We start from the raw sequence: 17297 nt of genomic DNA on the forward strand, positions 1-17297 counted from the left end.
TCATGGAGGACAACCAGACTACACCTCCTCCTGAACCCACAGAGGAACCAGCTGAGCAGCACAGGACCACACACAGTCTCACTGAGGTGAGCCCACTGTAAACTACTGTCTGCATGTTTATGTCATGGCTCATATCCACAAAGCCCCTCAGAGCAGGATAGCTGGGATCAGCTGAATAAAGCTATGTAGACAGAGGGGGACCTGATATTAGATCAGCACTCTTACGCTGAGACGCTTTGTGGATACGGTCTTAAGTGTCAAGTAATCAAATTAAGTAATACATTTGCATAGTACTCATAGAAATCCCTCATTGCCCAATCAGAAGATGCTCCATAGCAGGGTGCTCATATCAGATTTCTTGATAAAACATCCTCTCACTCTGTATCTCTTAGTCAGTAGACATGGAGGATGGGAAGCCAGATCTGCTGCTGGTCAAAGAGGAGACCATAGAAGACGGACCAGAGAGCATTGATCTGCTGAGTGGACTAAAGATGGGAGAGCAAGGTAAGGAAGAAATACATAWAGCCTACATACAGTAATAGATCTTCAATGGGAATAGTGATGCACCTGGCTATCATTTGAAACGCATAATGTATGAACTTCACATCTCCAAATGTAGACTTCTCTTCCATGTTTGTAAAATCTATTTTCTAACCTCTTCCTACAGGTGGTTGGCTGGAGGCTAACAGAGGAGACTGGACGGCCATCTTGGATTCCCAGACTCAGATGGGTGCAGCCAAGYACCCAGGGGACAACATCACTGAGCAGGCCAGGAACAGAGACAACATAYTGGAGGTCAGTGGATTGGACAACGTCCTCAACACTGTTAACCAAAAACAGGCAGTCGAACACAAAACAACATCCGAACTTAGTCTCCATGACAACAGACTGGCTGAGACCAGGGTGAGGCGTAGATTTGGTCTGCGGGGACAGGGAGGTGTCCGTATGCGGCAGGAGAGAACAGACACCAYCTCGGCTAGCGATGCTCCGTCCTGCTCCTATAGTTGTGATTCAGAGATACTGATGGCGCCAGGTGCTGCCTTCAGCCTGCCTTCTATAGGATCTATCAACTGGAACATGGACCCTGTGACAACACAGACACTCCCTGGCCTTCATCCTCCTCACACTCTCCTAATGTTAAACCAGACCTCTGCCAGTGCCTCAACAAGTCCATTGACAAATGACAGTAGTAGTAACTCTATCAGTAGATCTGGTGGCAAAGAGAAGCGCTTCCCGTGTTCGTTCTGTGGGAAAGCCTTCAGTTTCCCCAAACAGGTGGAGATCCACCAGAGGATTCACACGGGAGAGAAACCGTTCGGCTGCCACCAGTGCAGGGCCAGTTTTTCACATTTGTCCAGCCTGAAGAGGCACCAGAGGGTCCACACGGGGGAGAAACCATTCGGCTGCCACATGTGCCGGGCCAGTTTTTCACACTCGTCCAACCTGAAGAGACACCAGAGAGTCCACAGAGGGGAGAAATCCTACAGCTTCCCCAGTGTGAGAAGAGGTTCTCCCACCAGCACCAGCTGAAGATGCATCTGAAGATCCACACGAGAGAGAGGCCATTCACCTGTACGCACTGTGGGAAGAGGTTCTCAGAGAGAAGGTACTTCAGGATACACCAGCAGAAAATGCACAGTGTATAGCCCTCAAACTCAACTCTTGACCTCGAACCCAGTTCCATTGCGTGTTTTCATTGTTCTCCTCTAATCAGGCARTGATTTAGTCCTGGGACACCAGGTGGGTGTAGGGCTGTTAGTTACGGTGACCGCCATGCCGTCATCACAGCAGTCAAATTCCATGTGACCATTTTGTCATGGTAATTAGGCTTCTGATCATTAGTAGCCTACCAAACTTGCTAACTGCCTGGTGCTCAGCATTCGATTGTCCCTCTTATCACTCTGACAGCATTGCAAATGTCATTGAAAATCTAATCAAACACTTCATGAGAGCTTATGTTGCGCAACTTTTCTATAGGCTATGCAATTGCATGAGAGAGTGATGGCCTCTATTAAAAAGAGGATCCCATCAGCTGTCTATAGGCTAGGCCTACTATATTTATTTCTCAACTTTCCTAATATTAAGCACATTGCTTCTCTTTACAACAGGAGTATAGCCTACCTGGCTGGCATGAAAATGAACCATGGGAAAAGCATCCACCATTAGCTATTTTTTTCCTCCTGTCCCTGTTTCAAGACAGGTGCATGATAATGGTCCAGTCCAAATCAAACCTCATTTCACACACATTATTTAGCATATGTAAAGACACGATTAAATCAAGAATAGTTTGAGGTTTGATTCACAGCTAAAGTGGCCAAATAACTTCTTAAAATTAAGCATATTAATTTGCGTTACAAGGGGTGTAGAGCCTAACTGGCATACATACACAGCGCAGGGTGTCAAGATTCTAAAATGCACCTTTAATAAAAGCATTACATGCATAATCGCATTTGCTATGAGAATGTTTTCCCGCTAATGGAGTATTCACACTTAGCCAACTGCTGTGTGTGCATTTTTGCGCTTATAATGTTTAGAAAAAGCCTTAGTTTATCAACATTTTAAGCTAAACGTTCTGATCTTTTTTGTCACCCTCATTGCTTAAAAAATATATATATTACACTAGTAGTTGTATTATTTTGGGATCTATCGCATCCCACAACTGTCCCAGACTGTTTGGAATATTTATTTTTCGCAGAATAGAATGGGTCAACTTTTGTACTATGGGGGAATAGTAGATTTACATAGGCCAGTGCTTTTGCTGTTCGTTAGGCCTACTCATCTTGTTGGCTGACAAAGTAAATGTAGACAGTTCTTTCAATATGTGCCTCGTAATTGAATAAGGACATGCACAGTTTCGTCCCCGATGTGTCGGTCTTCACTTGTAGCCTGTGAGAAAGACCCGATCACGTGACGGAGAGCCGCTTCAGAGCACCCAGCCAGGAGAATGGAATTATATACAGCCCAAGGGCACAATGGCCACTGGCATGTTTTTTTTCAGGAGGCATTACAGCCACACAAAGGGTATGCCCCTGGGAAATTCGAGGCATTATCAAGTGCTTGCCAAATTGTAATTGAGAGGCAGCTGAAATGTGTACAGCCTACACACAAAAAATTGAAGCAGAGCTCATGCCTTTCATGCACATTTKTTTTCAAATCCTCATTAGTTGCACCATGCAGCTTTACAATGTATTGAAAATCCTAACATAGCTAAAATGTTTTCATCACATTTACATAAATAACTAAATTAAGCATATGAGTACCTGTTTCTTTAGGTTGATACTGGTGTTGTATAGTGAGATAATGATAATGCCTTAATTTACTTGACAAAGTAGTGAAGATTTTCCAAAGTATTCTAAAATTCATTTTATCCAAGCGAGGGTACCAGATTATAGAAAAGGTAGGGTTTAGTGAGAAAGTAATTCCTCTTACATTTGTCATTTTGCAGACACTCTTATCCAGAGTTACTTACAGTTTGTGCATTCATCTTAAATGGCTGCATTGGGCCTTTATCTCAATATCAAGTACCTTAGTGTTGGCTTGGGCGGTATACTGGGGCATTTGGAAATGGGCACGGGATGTTTTTTCGAAACTATTTTACATTTAATACATTTGAATATAATTTTATGTAATTAAAGTACTGTACTTCACATTGACACTGACTTGGTAATTTTTTTCTTTTTTTCTTTTAACGGGTTACACAGACAAGAGTGCACCACACAGACTAAGTACAATAAAATGAATAAGGATATAGAAATCTTATACAAAAAGGCAGTCATAAAAATATATACAAACATCACAATTATAACATGGGCATTTATGGGAGGTTTTCTACATAGGACCACAATGAAGACCAAATTTGACAAAATGTATCAGACCTCTGTAAATCAAAAGGTAAGTTTCTCTAGAGGTAGGATAGCAGAAGCTTGAATGCCAAATTCTCGCAGATGGTACTTCAGGTGTGGACCATAATAACAATATGCACTGAACAGACGTTCAGAGTCAGGATCAAACACAACATTAATCAAAGTAGAGCAKAAAACTTCAGTGAAAAAGCAACATTGTCTACCCAAGATCTTCTGGATGTGTAAGTGAATGTAATTCCAATAAGACTGGATTCTGCTACAGTACCAAAAAACGTGCATGAAGGTGCCAGTATCCTGTTTACATTTGAAACATAAATGTGATGCATTGGAAAACATTCTGTGAAGGCGGACAAGTGTAAAGTAGGTTCTAATGAAAAATTTGAAATGTATCTCTTGTATGCTTATGGAGGTGCATTTGGGGTAAACCCTTTCGCAGATAGAAGCCCATTCTTCCTCACCAAAGTGAGTGTCGTCTGTCTAGGCACCAACTAATCATGTGCTTGATCTGAGCAAACCAGTAATATAGTTGCAGATTTGGCAGAGGACCCCTCCTGAATTCTTAGGCTTAATTAGTTTGGTAAATTATTTGATTCTAGGTTTCTTATTGTTCCAGATATATTTAGATATATTGACATTTATTTACTGAAAAAAGGACAGATAGATGGCAGGGGATATTTTGGAATAAATAATTTAGCCGAGAAAGGATATTCATCCTAACAACATTAATCCTGCCAAAAAGAGAGTTTGGTAGGGTAGACAAGTTAATCAGATCCTGTTTTATCTTTGTGAGCAAAGGTATATAATTTGGAGTCACATATGTCCAAGTATTTTAAGCCTGTTTCAGTCAATTGGAATGGATATATTGTTTCTAAGTTGATTGTAGAGGGGATATTCAAAGGTAATGCCATGGATTTATCCACGTTAATTTTGTTCCCTGACAGGTTACCATATTCAGGTATGATGTCCATTACTGCAGTGACCGAGTTCTCTGGTTTAGACATGTATAAAAGCACATCAGCAAATAATAATTCTATGCTCTTCATCACCCATAGAGATGCCCCTGATGTTATTGCTATACCTTATTGCCTCAGCCAGTGGTTCTATGACTAACGAGAACAGAGCAGAAGATAAAGGACAGCCTTGACGACAGCCCCTATCGATAGGAAATCTCTGATAATTTACCATTTGTGTTAACTGCCGCTGATGGGTCAGAACAAAGTAATATTAATAAAATGGTCACCCAGATTAACTTTTTCTAATACAGCATACAAAAATTCACTCAACTATATCAAAGGCCTTTTCGGCATTGAAAGACAATGAGTGCAGGGTCTTTAATTCTGCCAAGGTGGTTTATGATATTRAGAGCACGTCTCACATTGGCTTTGTCAAAGCCAGATTTGGAACAGACAGTCTGATCAGGTGTAATGAGGTCTGGAAGTAGGACCTCCAACCTGCAAGCATCTTGGCGACTATTTTAACATCAACTCCTAGCAAACTGATACAGTTGAAGTTGGAAGTTATCATACTTAGGTTGGAGTCATTAACTCATCTTTTAACCACTCCCCAAATTTCTTGTTAAACTACAGTTTTGGCAAGTTGGTTAGGACATCTACTTTGTGCATGACGCAAGTAATTTTTACAACAATTGTTTAAGGCATTGCCTTAATAGTTTCCCAAACCTCTTCAGGAGTAATGGGAGCATTTAGTCTATTTCTGTGCTCATCTGATCTATTGGGCAAGATTACCTTATTCAGATCTTGGACATTGTGTAGTATAAAGAGATTTATAGATGTCGCAAAACAGAAATGAAGTGGAGCCATCTGCTGTTCTTATAGACTTAATAGATCTTTCATTTTGTTATTTTTMAAGTTTGTGTGCAAGTAGACGGCTCGGACGGTTACCAAAGTCATATTTTTGCTTGGTCATTATTTTTTTTACATGTTTTGTATACTCTACATTGGGTTTGGCCTCAGCACAAGCTAGTGAATTCCAGTTCGCCTGGGTTGGTTGTTGTTTATGAAGTTCTAAATGCTTTACTTCAGCCTCCAATTTTTCCCTATTTTRAATTCTAAGCTTCTTGATCAGAGAGGCTTMGGAAATGATATGACCCCTTTTGGTTGCTTTAGCAGCATCCCATATAGTTGCAGCTGAGACAGGAGAGAGTTGGTTGTCGAGCCAGTAATGTGATAATTTATCACAGAGCAGAATCCTTCATTGTTAAGCAGAGACGTATTAAGTCTCCAATATCTCGTTTTGGGAATTGTTTTGCCAATTTCAATATCTATATACACTGGGYCATGGTCGGAAATTACTATAGAACCAATAGCACATTACTGGACAACATGCATGTAAGTAGAGGGCATGAAAAATAGTCCAATCTAMAATATGAATTATGGGGTCTAGAGTAGAAAGTCTCTGACATTAGGATTTAACTCTCTCCATATGTCTACTGAACCACACGAATCACAAACACTTCTGAGAGCATTTGAGACTATGATTCGAGCAGTTGATGATTTACACAAAGTACAATTAAAATCTCCTGAAATAAACCATAATCATGTCAGACATAAATGTGGGGGAGTCTGTTTGGGGCATATACATTTAGTATAGTAATATGTTGACCAGGTATATTACCTGTAATCAAAATAAATCGTCCTTCAGGGTCTGTATCTTGGTGCTCAAATATAAAATGGGACATTTTTATTTGAGGATGGCAGTGCCTCTTGTTTGAACTAAAAGAAGAAAAGTACACCTGGCCTACAAAGTCCCTCTTCAGTTTAGCATGTTCTGTTGAAGATAAATGGGTCTCCTGTAGCATAGCAATTGAAACCCTTTACTTTAAGAATGTTAGAATTTTCTTCCTCTTGACCACATGCCCACTGACCCGTACATTCCAGGAGACTGCTTTAAATGTTACAGTAGTATTAAAGAAAACTTGACTGAGTAGTGKGTCACAAAAACGAAACAATGAAGACGTTTGTGTATCCCTAAACCAAACAATACAAATAAAGTTTAGAAAACCCCCCCCACTGCCGAGTCCAAATGAAACGACAGACCCAAAAAAACAGTACCTACCCTGTTTTCTGTCACTTTACTAACAGGAAGCCCACTAAGGGTTTTTAGGAAGAAAAAGTTTCACTATGTCCTAGGTTGACARAAATTAACATAAATCTATGGACATGTGGATGAAAAAGGAATAACCTAAATCTTTTAAATTGTCATAAGCATTATGGCTATTGCACTCACATGCACGTGCCCGAAGACACACCATACAATCACATGTAGCCTAGCCTATATAATAAAAAATATATACAAAATTGCGTGCCTAAAGTAAATGAATATCGCCTAGTAAATAAGCCCCTTTGCCTACCTTGAGGCCCGACTAAATGAGCAAATTAACAGGAACGTCATTGGGATTTGGCTTATTCATTCATAAAAAATGATAAAGAACCTAACTAGTTCTATAAATGAAAAGCTTAGTTACATTACACCATAACACTTATTAATGATTACTTTGAATACAATGGCATGGTAGATGGTTCTGTCCCGAGGTATTCKGCAATCTATATGTGGTGCAAATAAAAGTTACTCACGTTCATGTCTATACACTGACCATGTGTGCACCCTAATAACAACTAGCAACCTTCACGGCTCTGGGTTCTGTGCCGCTGTAGCGTGGATATTGTCCCGGTACAAGGTGAGCGCAGACTGGGCATCTTAAAATATGTGGCTAGCCCCCTGGAAAGTAATCCTCAGTTTAGCCGGGTGTATCAGGCCAAATCTGACTCCTACCTTGTGAAGGTGGGATTTCACATCTTTGTATGCAGCTCTGCGTCTTGCCAGATCTGCAGAGTAATCTGGGAAGATATAGATCCGCTTGCCATTGTAGTTCAGTTGTCCTCTTTTGCGGGAGGTCCCGAAGAATTTTCTCTTTGGTCTGGAAGTAATGTATGCGGACCAGCATTGCTCTGGAAGGGCGACCGGGCTGTGGTTTTACCAATAGAGGGCGATGCGCCCTGTCGATGACTGGGGGCCGGTCAAACGTCTCTCCGCCGAGGACGTCTTGCAGGAAAATGGCCATGAACTCAGTAGGGTTGCGCCCTTCAGTCCCTTCTGTGATTCCGATCACGCGTATGTTCTGTCTTCGGGAACAGTTTTCCTGTTCATCTAGACTAACCTTTAACTTCACGTTCCCGGGGGTAAGCTCGTCATTTTTGGATTCCAATTCGGTAAACTGTTTGTCGGTCAACGACATTTCCATATCCTTTATTTTTTGTGTCGCAAAGGTTTGTTGTTTACTGGGACTTACTTAAATTACTGTCATAATTTATGCTCGTAGACTTGACACAGAGGAGCGAAGTTCAGTCATGAAATCAGAGCGTAGTGTAGCCATTTCTGCACGGATGGTGACTAGCATCTCCATAACGTTAGCATCCGCCATCATGTTGCTAGTTTATCGTGTCTTCTTGTTTATCGGGTTCCGACATATCCAATAATGTCACCCGAATGTTGCTAGAGTCAGTAGGTGTGCAAACGTGTTCTCGTTTTGATACATAAAATATCGTCCCTTAGTGGAAAGGCCTCGGAACACGTCTTTACGTAGCTATTTGGGAAACCGCACCCCGCGACTTGGTTATTTTTGTATCATTGCAGGGACTGAGTTTTCTTTGTCTCKGTCTAACAAAATTTATACTTACTTAAACAGACAATTTTTATAATAAACTACAATGGCTCCATTGTTGGGTACTTTAAATCAGTGTTAGAAATGGGATAGACTGTGGTAAARACTTTATAATGTCATGTTTGTGTGTACAGCAAATATTTTCTTATATACAGTGCATTCAGAAAGTTCAGGCCCCTTGACCTTTTCCACATTCTGTTACGTTACAGCCTTATTCTAAAATGGATTAAATTATTTTCCCCATCAATCTACACACAATGCCCCATAATGGCAAAGCAAAAACAGCTTTTTAGAAATGTTTGCAAATTTATACAAATAAAAATGGACTATCACATAAGTAATCAGAACCTTTACTCAGTACTACTTTGTTGAAGCACCTTTGGCAGCAATTACAGCCTCAAGTCTTCTTGGGTATAATGCTGCAAGCCTGGCACACCATTCTTCTCTGCAGATCCTCAAGAATATTTTCAGAAGGCACCGTATGCTCGTCTGTACAATTTTACAGTCTGCAGTCCATGAGGACCTGCAGATATCCGGTGTTGCTGGCGGAAGAGACTGGACCTCTTATGCAGCTAGTCACAAACCCTGGCCCTGGATCAGAACCCTGGATATGGAACCGTCGCTGTTTCTTCCCAAGTCGGAACCAGGACCAAACCGTGAGGGACAGACACTCCAAAACATACCCAGACACTCCAAACCATACCCAGACCCTTCTCTTCAGTCTCAGTGCAGGGATGGAGCAGGGCCTGGGGCTGATAGAGATAAACCCTCCTGTTCCTATGATACAGTATCCATGTTAAACAGAGCAGGTCACCCTGGGCTTCAGCCTTCACAGAGAGTGGTGGGAGACCTGTCGTGGAATACTCTAATCAAGTGAGGGAGACTTTTCTTCAAACAATCGCAATAATGAAACTGTCGACCCCACACTCTTGAGTGTTGAACCGAGAGCCTACCCTTACAGAAAAAATGTAGAGTTCRWATATAGTAGATCTAAAAATGCTTTTTCATGGCRGGTTCCTCCCATGCAGATCGGGGGGCATCAMAAGCCACCTTGGGTTATCTGCACTAGGTGTTGTTTTACCCCCAACCCGGCTCAGTTTCCCAGATACAAGGATGATTAGAAACAATGAGGMGTTTGTTCTATTCCTCCAGGCTCTCTCGATCTCGGGTCACACACCCACCACATCTTGTCTATGGAYTYAAGTCTTTAGCCATCATAAATAAATTGTCAGCTCAAGCCCCAGAGGCCCAACTCAGTCCCACAGACGAGAGGGTACGCATCAAATCTATTCTATTTTAATACTGTTTATGCAATCTTGTAATTTTTCTACCATAGACCCCTCCCCCCCAGTGGTAGTCTGTCTTCTCCTTCAGAATKTTGTCTGCCTMGTGAATGGGTTCATAGAAAGCCTGGGCCTGGATCTAGCCTTCCTCAGTTACCTCACCAATACAGACGTAGTGAACGCCCATCCTGACCCTAAGAGGTACCTAGCCAACAACACCCAAACAATGGCTAGAGGTCAAGGAGGGAGCTCAAGATGAACCCCCTGAGGGTGGTGGCTCCTGCTTCTACCTCCTCTGGTGTCATTGGGTCACAATGTGGGAGGCCCGGATTTAGGACAGAAGCCGACAAGCKGTATGTCTGCTCCACATGTGGGAATCGCTTCGCTAAGGCGAACTATGGGAGCACTAGACCGTTCACACCAAGGAGAGGCCATTTTAAGTGCAAACTACAGGTAACTGCCAAAACACCAACATAAAGTGTTTTAATATGGTGCTGGGCCACCACAGGCCAGAACAGCTTCAATGTACCTTTGCATAAAATGTACAAGTGTCTGGAACTCTATTGGAGGGATGCGACATCATTCTTCCACAATTTGGTGTTTWGTTGATGGTGGTGTAAAATGCTGTCTCAGGCGCCAATCCAGAATCTCCTCAGTATTCAATTGGGTTGAGATCTGGTGACTGAGATGGCCATGGCATATGYTTTACATKATTTTCATGTTCATCAAACCATTCAGTGACCGCCTGTGGATGAGGGCATAGCCATAGTAGCCAAAATAATGTTCTGCCCAGCATTTTTATACATGACCCTGTTAATTGCTTAATTAACTCAGGAGCCACCTGTTTTCAATATACTTTGTATCCCTAATTTATTCAAGCGATCCATTGAAATGAGTGCAGGGAACAGCCTATAGGCCAAAGCAGCAGTAGGTCTTTAACTTCCATTGCTCTCACACCGAGGATTGGTGATCACCAAGTGGGAGATTGTTGTAAAGATTAAATAAATTACTGTGAGGAACTCTAGTTTTAATATATTATCATATAAACATTTCCCTGCAGCAAGCCAAGTACTTCTATGCGTGCTCAGGCACTCCCTCAACATTATCAGGACAGAGAAACCAGACACATACTCATTGCTCACATGYAGCACTCCAAACAAAAGACAAATGTTGTAAATTAAACAAAACTTGTTTCTCACAAGTGTAGCAGGTTGTGAACTCTGCAAACAATGTTTCCACTACGAGAATGAGAATGGTAAATGACTAATCAGTGGCGATCTGTCATTCAGGGCAGAGCCCCACATTTTTWGTAAGTTTTGCATGCTATTTTGCCAGTAATACATGTCACACATTAGTTTGCAAACAATATAGTTAATAAAGCCACATACAAACATGGTCTCTTTGTTTTCTTGAGTAAGGCAGCTCCAAAATGAAGGTGTTTCAGCCGAGCTCAAGTCTTTCTGTGGTGGGGCAAGCCAGCAGAAAATACAGAGCATTGTGCCATGATTGGCTCAGTGTTCTGTCACTCATGGGGACACTACGTCACCYCCAAATCGAAGGGTAGAGCTAGAAAATTCAAACCCCTTGGGTGCTGCCATAGAGTTACATTTGAAGTGCCCATGCAAGAAGGCTCAAGGTCATTGGCCACAGATAAAATGACGTCAAATCACATATCTACAGTAGCTTTGATTGGACAACATCATACTTTCAAAATCTTAGCAAGCAGTCATCATGAATCAAGTCGACAATCTACTGGCAAGTCCTTGTCATATGAAGATAAATAATGAAGAGAAATTATAGATAAAATGTATCAGTGCTCATCGACCATTGGACAAACATTACACAAGTTGGAAATCGCAAATTCAACAATGAGTGGTTTGGAAGGAATCAGTGTAGCTAACGGCAAGCATTGCAAAGCAATCATTAGCCTGCTATTCAGTGGAGTGGCTGTATGGTCCCAAGTCTAAGATTAAGGGTCTCTTTTCCTAGTTAAAATMATAAACATTCAACATTGGCCATGCTGTCAATTAAGCATGATTTGTGCCGCACACAAAGCAACTGTTTATTCGGAACTGCAAAATCTGATTTTAGTGAGTTCAAGACAACTGGGAACTCGGGGAAAAATGAGCGACGACTGGGAAAATACGTTTTGAACTTACATCCAACTCGGAATTGTAAGTTCGGAACTCGGGCCTCTTTCTAGAGCTACGACCTGAAGATCACTGATGTCATGATTCAATTATAAAAACAATTGGGAGTTCCCAGTTGTCTTGAAAGCACCATAAATCCAGAGAATGCCATACTTTGATGACAAAATTTGCCCACGAAGGACCGCCGCGCCACCTTCCTGTTCCAGTGAACACAGCACAAGGTGAGTCCAAAAATGTCTTGTATGCTGCTGCATAAATTATGTAATATGCCAAYGAGATATGTATACTACAGCTAAGAAGGTAATACTAAGTGTATGTTTTGTAGTTGTTTTTTTTACCCCCTATTCTGTCCAATTTCGATCTTGTTTCATCGTTCCAACGGGCTCGGGAGGCGAAGGTCGGGTCATGGGCCTCCGAAACATGGCCCACCAAACCGCGATTCTTAACACCCGCCCGCTTAAGCCAGCCGCACCAATGTGTCGGAGGAAACACGGTTTACGTGACGACGAAGGTCAGCTTGCAGGCGCCCGACCCGCCTCAAGGAGTCACTAGAGCGTGATGAACCAAGTAAACCCTCCCCTAACCCGYACAATGCTTGGCCAATTGTGCACCCCCCCCATGGGACTCCCGATCAAGGCCGGCTGTGATACAGCCCAGGATTGAACCCGGGTCTGTAGTCATGTCTCTAGCACTGCAACGCTTAAGCAATAAGGCACGAGGGGGTGTGGTATATGGCCAACATACCACAGCTAAGGGATGTTCTTCAGCGCAACGTGGAGTGCCTGGATACAGCCCTTAGCTGTGGTATATTGGCCATATACCACAAACCCCCAAGGAGCCTTATTGCTATTATAAACTGGTTACCAATGTAATTAGAGCAGTAAAAAATWAAATGTTGTCAAAGCRGTGGTATASGGTCTGATATACCACAGTTGTCAGCCAAATCAGCGTTCAAATCACCCAGTTTATAAAGTGCCTTAGACCGCTGTGCCAATCGGGAGGCCCCATCCCCTTCCTCTTGCCTAAACATTTTAAAATGACATTTTAAAGACATTATCTTCACACATATTTTAGATGCTTTTCACTGACTGCCGCAACTCAATCAGCTAGGCCTATTGCCACCCGCTCTGCCAAAATTGTGGGCTTCCCAAATAGGCATAGGCCTACGAGCATGTAATTTGAAACAATCCACAGCTATTTTGTCCAAGAGGGTAATGATCCTCGATTCCTCTGTGGCCAAGTCATGCTTTCTGATGTAGTATTTTGAATTATTTTATTTATTTCTGTATAGACATTTACTTTCCTATTGGACCCACCACTATGCCATTTCGCTCCTGTTCTATTGGTTTTCATATCAACTTTCTTTCGTTGTGCAGAAGCCAAAGGCCCAATCTAAGTCATATTAGCAACCCATCCTACTTGTTTTATCTTTCAATTCCCCCTCTAAGTTTCTAACAAAGATTTTAATCTGTCACATATGGAACTGCTATCAGGTGCTGCTGTTTGGAATTGAGTTTTTCCAGGTACTCTTAAGAATGGTGTTTGCCAACAATTGTTAGAAAACATTTTTATTGGTTGCTTCATTACATGAGTTGCATGTTCTGTTAAGATTCATTACCATAATCTACATGTGATTACGTCATTCTGAGCACTGTGGGTGGATGCTCTAATGGACCCAATTCATATGGTTCTGGTAAATTTCTCAAATGGCTGGTCACGTTCTGTCCGGCGCCACATTTTCCTAAGAGAAACCCTGGAATGTGCCCACTCTGGTATTGGCACACATACAGTGCAGTAATGGTGCGCGGGTCAGCTGTTTGTTCACCCGCACCCGCCCACAAATGCTAATAACCCACTTGCAACCGCCCAACTATGTGAAAATCTGAGGCCCTCACCTGGCTAATATAGCAAATGCCTATATTCTACCAGTGGTGTGTATTCATGGATGCCAAGAGAAGCCAGGCTTCCTCAAATGTACGGAAAAAAATCWAATGTATTTTTTTCATCATTTCCCTTAATTTCGCAAGAGGCTGAATGTCTCACTGGAGAARGCATCGGAGTGAGTGAAACAGCGCCACTCTGTCTCTGTGTAGGCCATCTATCTGATGCAAAAAAAAAAGTGACATTGTTGCCGCCCATCACATTGAATGCAAGGGAAGCCAGCGAGCATTTGGCCTCCCATGATAAAAAAAAAATAGCCAATCAGCATTGAGCTAAACTGAGTGAGCTCAACTGAATGGTCCAGCCGCACCAAAAAAAAAAGTGTAAAGGGAAGCCATTTTGGATTTAGCTTCACTCCAATCGCATCAAGAGCATACGTCATTGACAGAAACTCGCTGTGTTGTCGTCCTCCAGTGGCTAGCTAGTTAAAAATTGGACCTTTCCTAAATTAGCTATGGATGGAGATAGGGATTTGCACTTGTGGTTTTACTTAATTCTCTGTACCCGCCAATGATTATAAAGGCGATTCTAATCCAACCATAAATTCATACATTGTGCCTGCCACTGGCCTGAGAGGATGGAAGTTCAATATGTAGCTAGATGTAGAAGGCTAATGTTAACTAGCTAACGTTGCCCACGAAAGGAAGTTAGAATAGCAAGCAAGCATTTTAGCCAGGTAGCCTAGGACAACAATTTAAGCATGTACTGTATGACAGTGATAAACCATTTTGTCAACATGAAAGAGGACGGCATTGGCGTTTCTTAACAAGTAGGATGAGTCATGTTTTTCCTTCTTGCACGAACCTGCATGTGCGCACACACAGAAATCAGAACCATAGACAACCATGAACAGCCACGTCATCTTTGGATCACGTTGATTGGACTAAATAGTTTTTGGTATTTTTTTGTTGTCATGGTATTAGACTAAGCATAGGTGATTTGATGACGTTGAAGTTGAAATGGTGCTYGAATAGTGGAGGCAGCTTCTGTTTTCTACTTGCGGTAACTCTGTGGTTCTAAATTAAGTTGTTTAGTGGTCCGAAAATGTTGYAAAAATTAACTGGCTTGACCATGCTGTAGGTTATACCTTATTTACATAAGTATTTAGACATTTACTATGAGACTCGAAATTGAGCTCAGGTTCATCCTGTTTCTATTGATCATCCTTGATGTTTATACAACTTGATTGGATTCTACCTGGGTTAAATTCAATTGATTGGACATGATTTGGAAAGGCACACACCTGTCTATACACAAGGTCCCACAGTTGACAGTGCATGTCAGAGCAAAAACCAAGCCATGTGGTCAAAGGAATTGTCCGTAGAGCTCCGAGACAGGATTGTGTCGAGGCACAGATCTGGGGAAGGGTACCAAAACATTTCTGCAGCATTGAAGGTCTCCAAGTGACCAGTGACCTCCATCATTCTTAAATGGAAGAAGTTTGGAACCATCAAGACTCTTCCTAGTGCTGGCCGCCCAGCCAAACTGAGCAATCGGGGGAGAAGGGCCTTGGTCAGGGACGTGACCAAGAACCTGATGGTCATTGAGAGCTCATCTGTGGAGATGGGAGAACATTCCAGAAGCACAACCATCTCTGCAGCACTCCACCAATCAGGTCTTTATGGTAGAGTGGCCAGACGGAAGCCACTCCTCAGTAAAAAGCACATGACAGCCCACATTGAGTTTGCCAAAAGGCACCTAAAAGACTCTCAAACAATGAGAAACAAGATTCCCTGGTCTGATGAAACCAAGATTTTACTCTGGCCTGAATGCCAAGTGTCATGTTTGAAGGAAACCTGGCACCATCCCTACGGTGAAGCATGGTGGCAGCATCATGCTGTGGGAGTGTTTTTCAGTGGTAGGGACTGGGAGCCTAGTCAGGATTGAGGGAAGATGAACAGAGCAAAGTGCAGAGAGATCCTTGATGAAAACCTGCTCCAGAGCGCTCAGGACCTCTGACTGGGGGCGAATGTTCACCTTCCAACAGGACAACGACCCTAAGCACACAGCTAAGACAATGCAGGAGTGGTTCGGAACAAGTCTCAATGTCCTTGAGTGGAACCAGATCAAACGTGTCATGGCCTTGCAGTCGGATACCAATTAGTTGCTGGCAGTCAAGATGCTCTCACCGGTGCAGCTGTAGAACTTTGAGAATCTGCCAAATCTTTTCAGGCTCCTGAGGGGGAAGAGGCGTTGTGTTTTCAACATGACTGTTGGTGTGTGTGGACCAGGTTAATTCCTTATGTAACAGTATAACTTCCGTCCCTCGACAACAGCCACGACAACAGCCACCCAAAAAGCATCGTTACCCATCGCTCCACAAAAGCTGTGGCCCTTGCAGAGCAAGTGGAACAACTACTTCAAGGTCTCAGAGCAAGTGACGTCACCGATTGAGACGCTATTAGCAATTACCATTGCGAACTAGGTAGTCATTTCACATCAGTTACACTTAGTGATGTGATATTTCACTAACGGTATGTAAAAATGGATTTACTTACTTTGATAGGTTCACACCTTTGCCCACAAAGCAGCCAATCTTTTGGAGKCGGTTTTGGTCAAAATGCTGTGTTTGCGCCAGCCGAAAATAGAGCCCTGAATGTGTAYCTAACTTAATAAAACAGTACTGCATTTCAAAAAAACAGCGCGCTGCCATCATACCCTTTTCATTTAACCACACCCTTTGAGCTATGACGCACGCCAATAAGATCATTTCTCTTCAGTGTAAACGGAAGTGAACAGTGACCGAGTACAATTTCCACTTCAGCGTTTTTATTTTTGTTATGTAGACGTTCATTAACACCATGTAACTCTAAATATTACTCATTTAATTGCACGGCATAACATACTTACCCGCAGGTGGTGTTTAATTCACGTTGGAGACAGGACTTGGTTAATATATGTTATCTAGGTAACGCTAGCTAGCAAGGAGCTAACAATGGCTAACTGTATGGTTTATCACACTCAAATAGCCTCCATRATGGAGSTGCTAGCGAATGCAGCCGTGGCAGAGATCTGTAAGCTCGTAGACGATGACTATGCAGTGATCCGTTTGGAAATGTCTCAAAGCCAGAAAGAAAACAGGACATTGCGGAGGAAACTACAGCTACTGGACCTGAAGATGGCACGGGAGCGCGCAGAGCGCGTCCTCGCCAGTCGTCCCAGTAGTGTCAAGATCCTCGACCGATACAGAGGAATGGCAAGAGGTACATTTAGCAGAACGCGGAGGCTGCAGGACCTGTGGCCCCATTCCCCTCTGCGCACCATAACCACATTATGGTTAACTGTTTTATTAACCACATTATGGTTAACCAGAATTGGGTCTTGGTCAGTTGTTGGATAATAGGCAACTTAGATATCTTGCACATTTTATTTGTCACAT

At 42.5% G+C, this 17297-nt stretch overlaps 1 protein-coding gene and 1 pseudogene across 2 annotated transcripts in view; both read left to right on the forward strand.

The window, feature by feature from the left end:
- The first annotated feature begins 18 nt into the window (after positions 1–18).
- Positions 19–3676, forward strand: LOC112081182 (uncharacterized; annotated as a pseudogene).
- Positions 3677–16432: 12756 nt separating this feature from the next.
- The window catches only part of LOC139028583 (uncharacterized), a 102118-nt gene continuing 101253 nt past the window's right edge, over positions 16433–17297 (forward strand). Inside the window, exon 1 of one of the 2 annotated variants that reach the window (XM_070446385.1) lies at positions 16433–17121. In XM_070446385.1, coding sequence (XP_070302486.1) covers positions 16854–17121 — 268 coding nt within the window. In that variant the 5' untranslated portion in view covers positions 16433–16853. The remainder of the gene's footprint in view (positions 17122–17297) is intronic. The other variant, XM_070446388.1, reaches the window with a different exon arrangement.

This window comes from Salvelinus sp. IW2-2015, linkage group LG13 (assembly GCF_002910315.2).
Source record: "Salvelinus sp. IW2-2015 linkage group LG13, ASM291031v2, whole genome shotgun sequence".
NCBI classification, from domain to species: Eukaryota; Metazoa; Chordata; class Actinopteri; order Salmoniformes; family Salmonidae; genus Salvelinus; species Salvelinus sp. IW2-2015.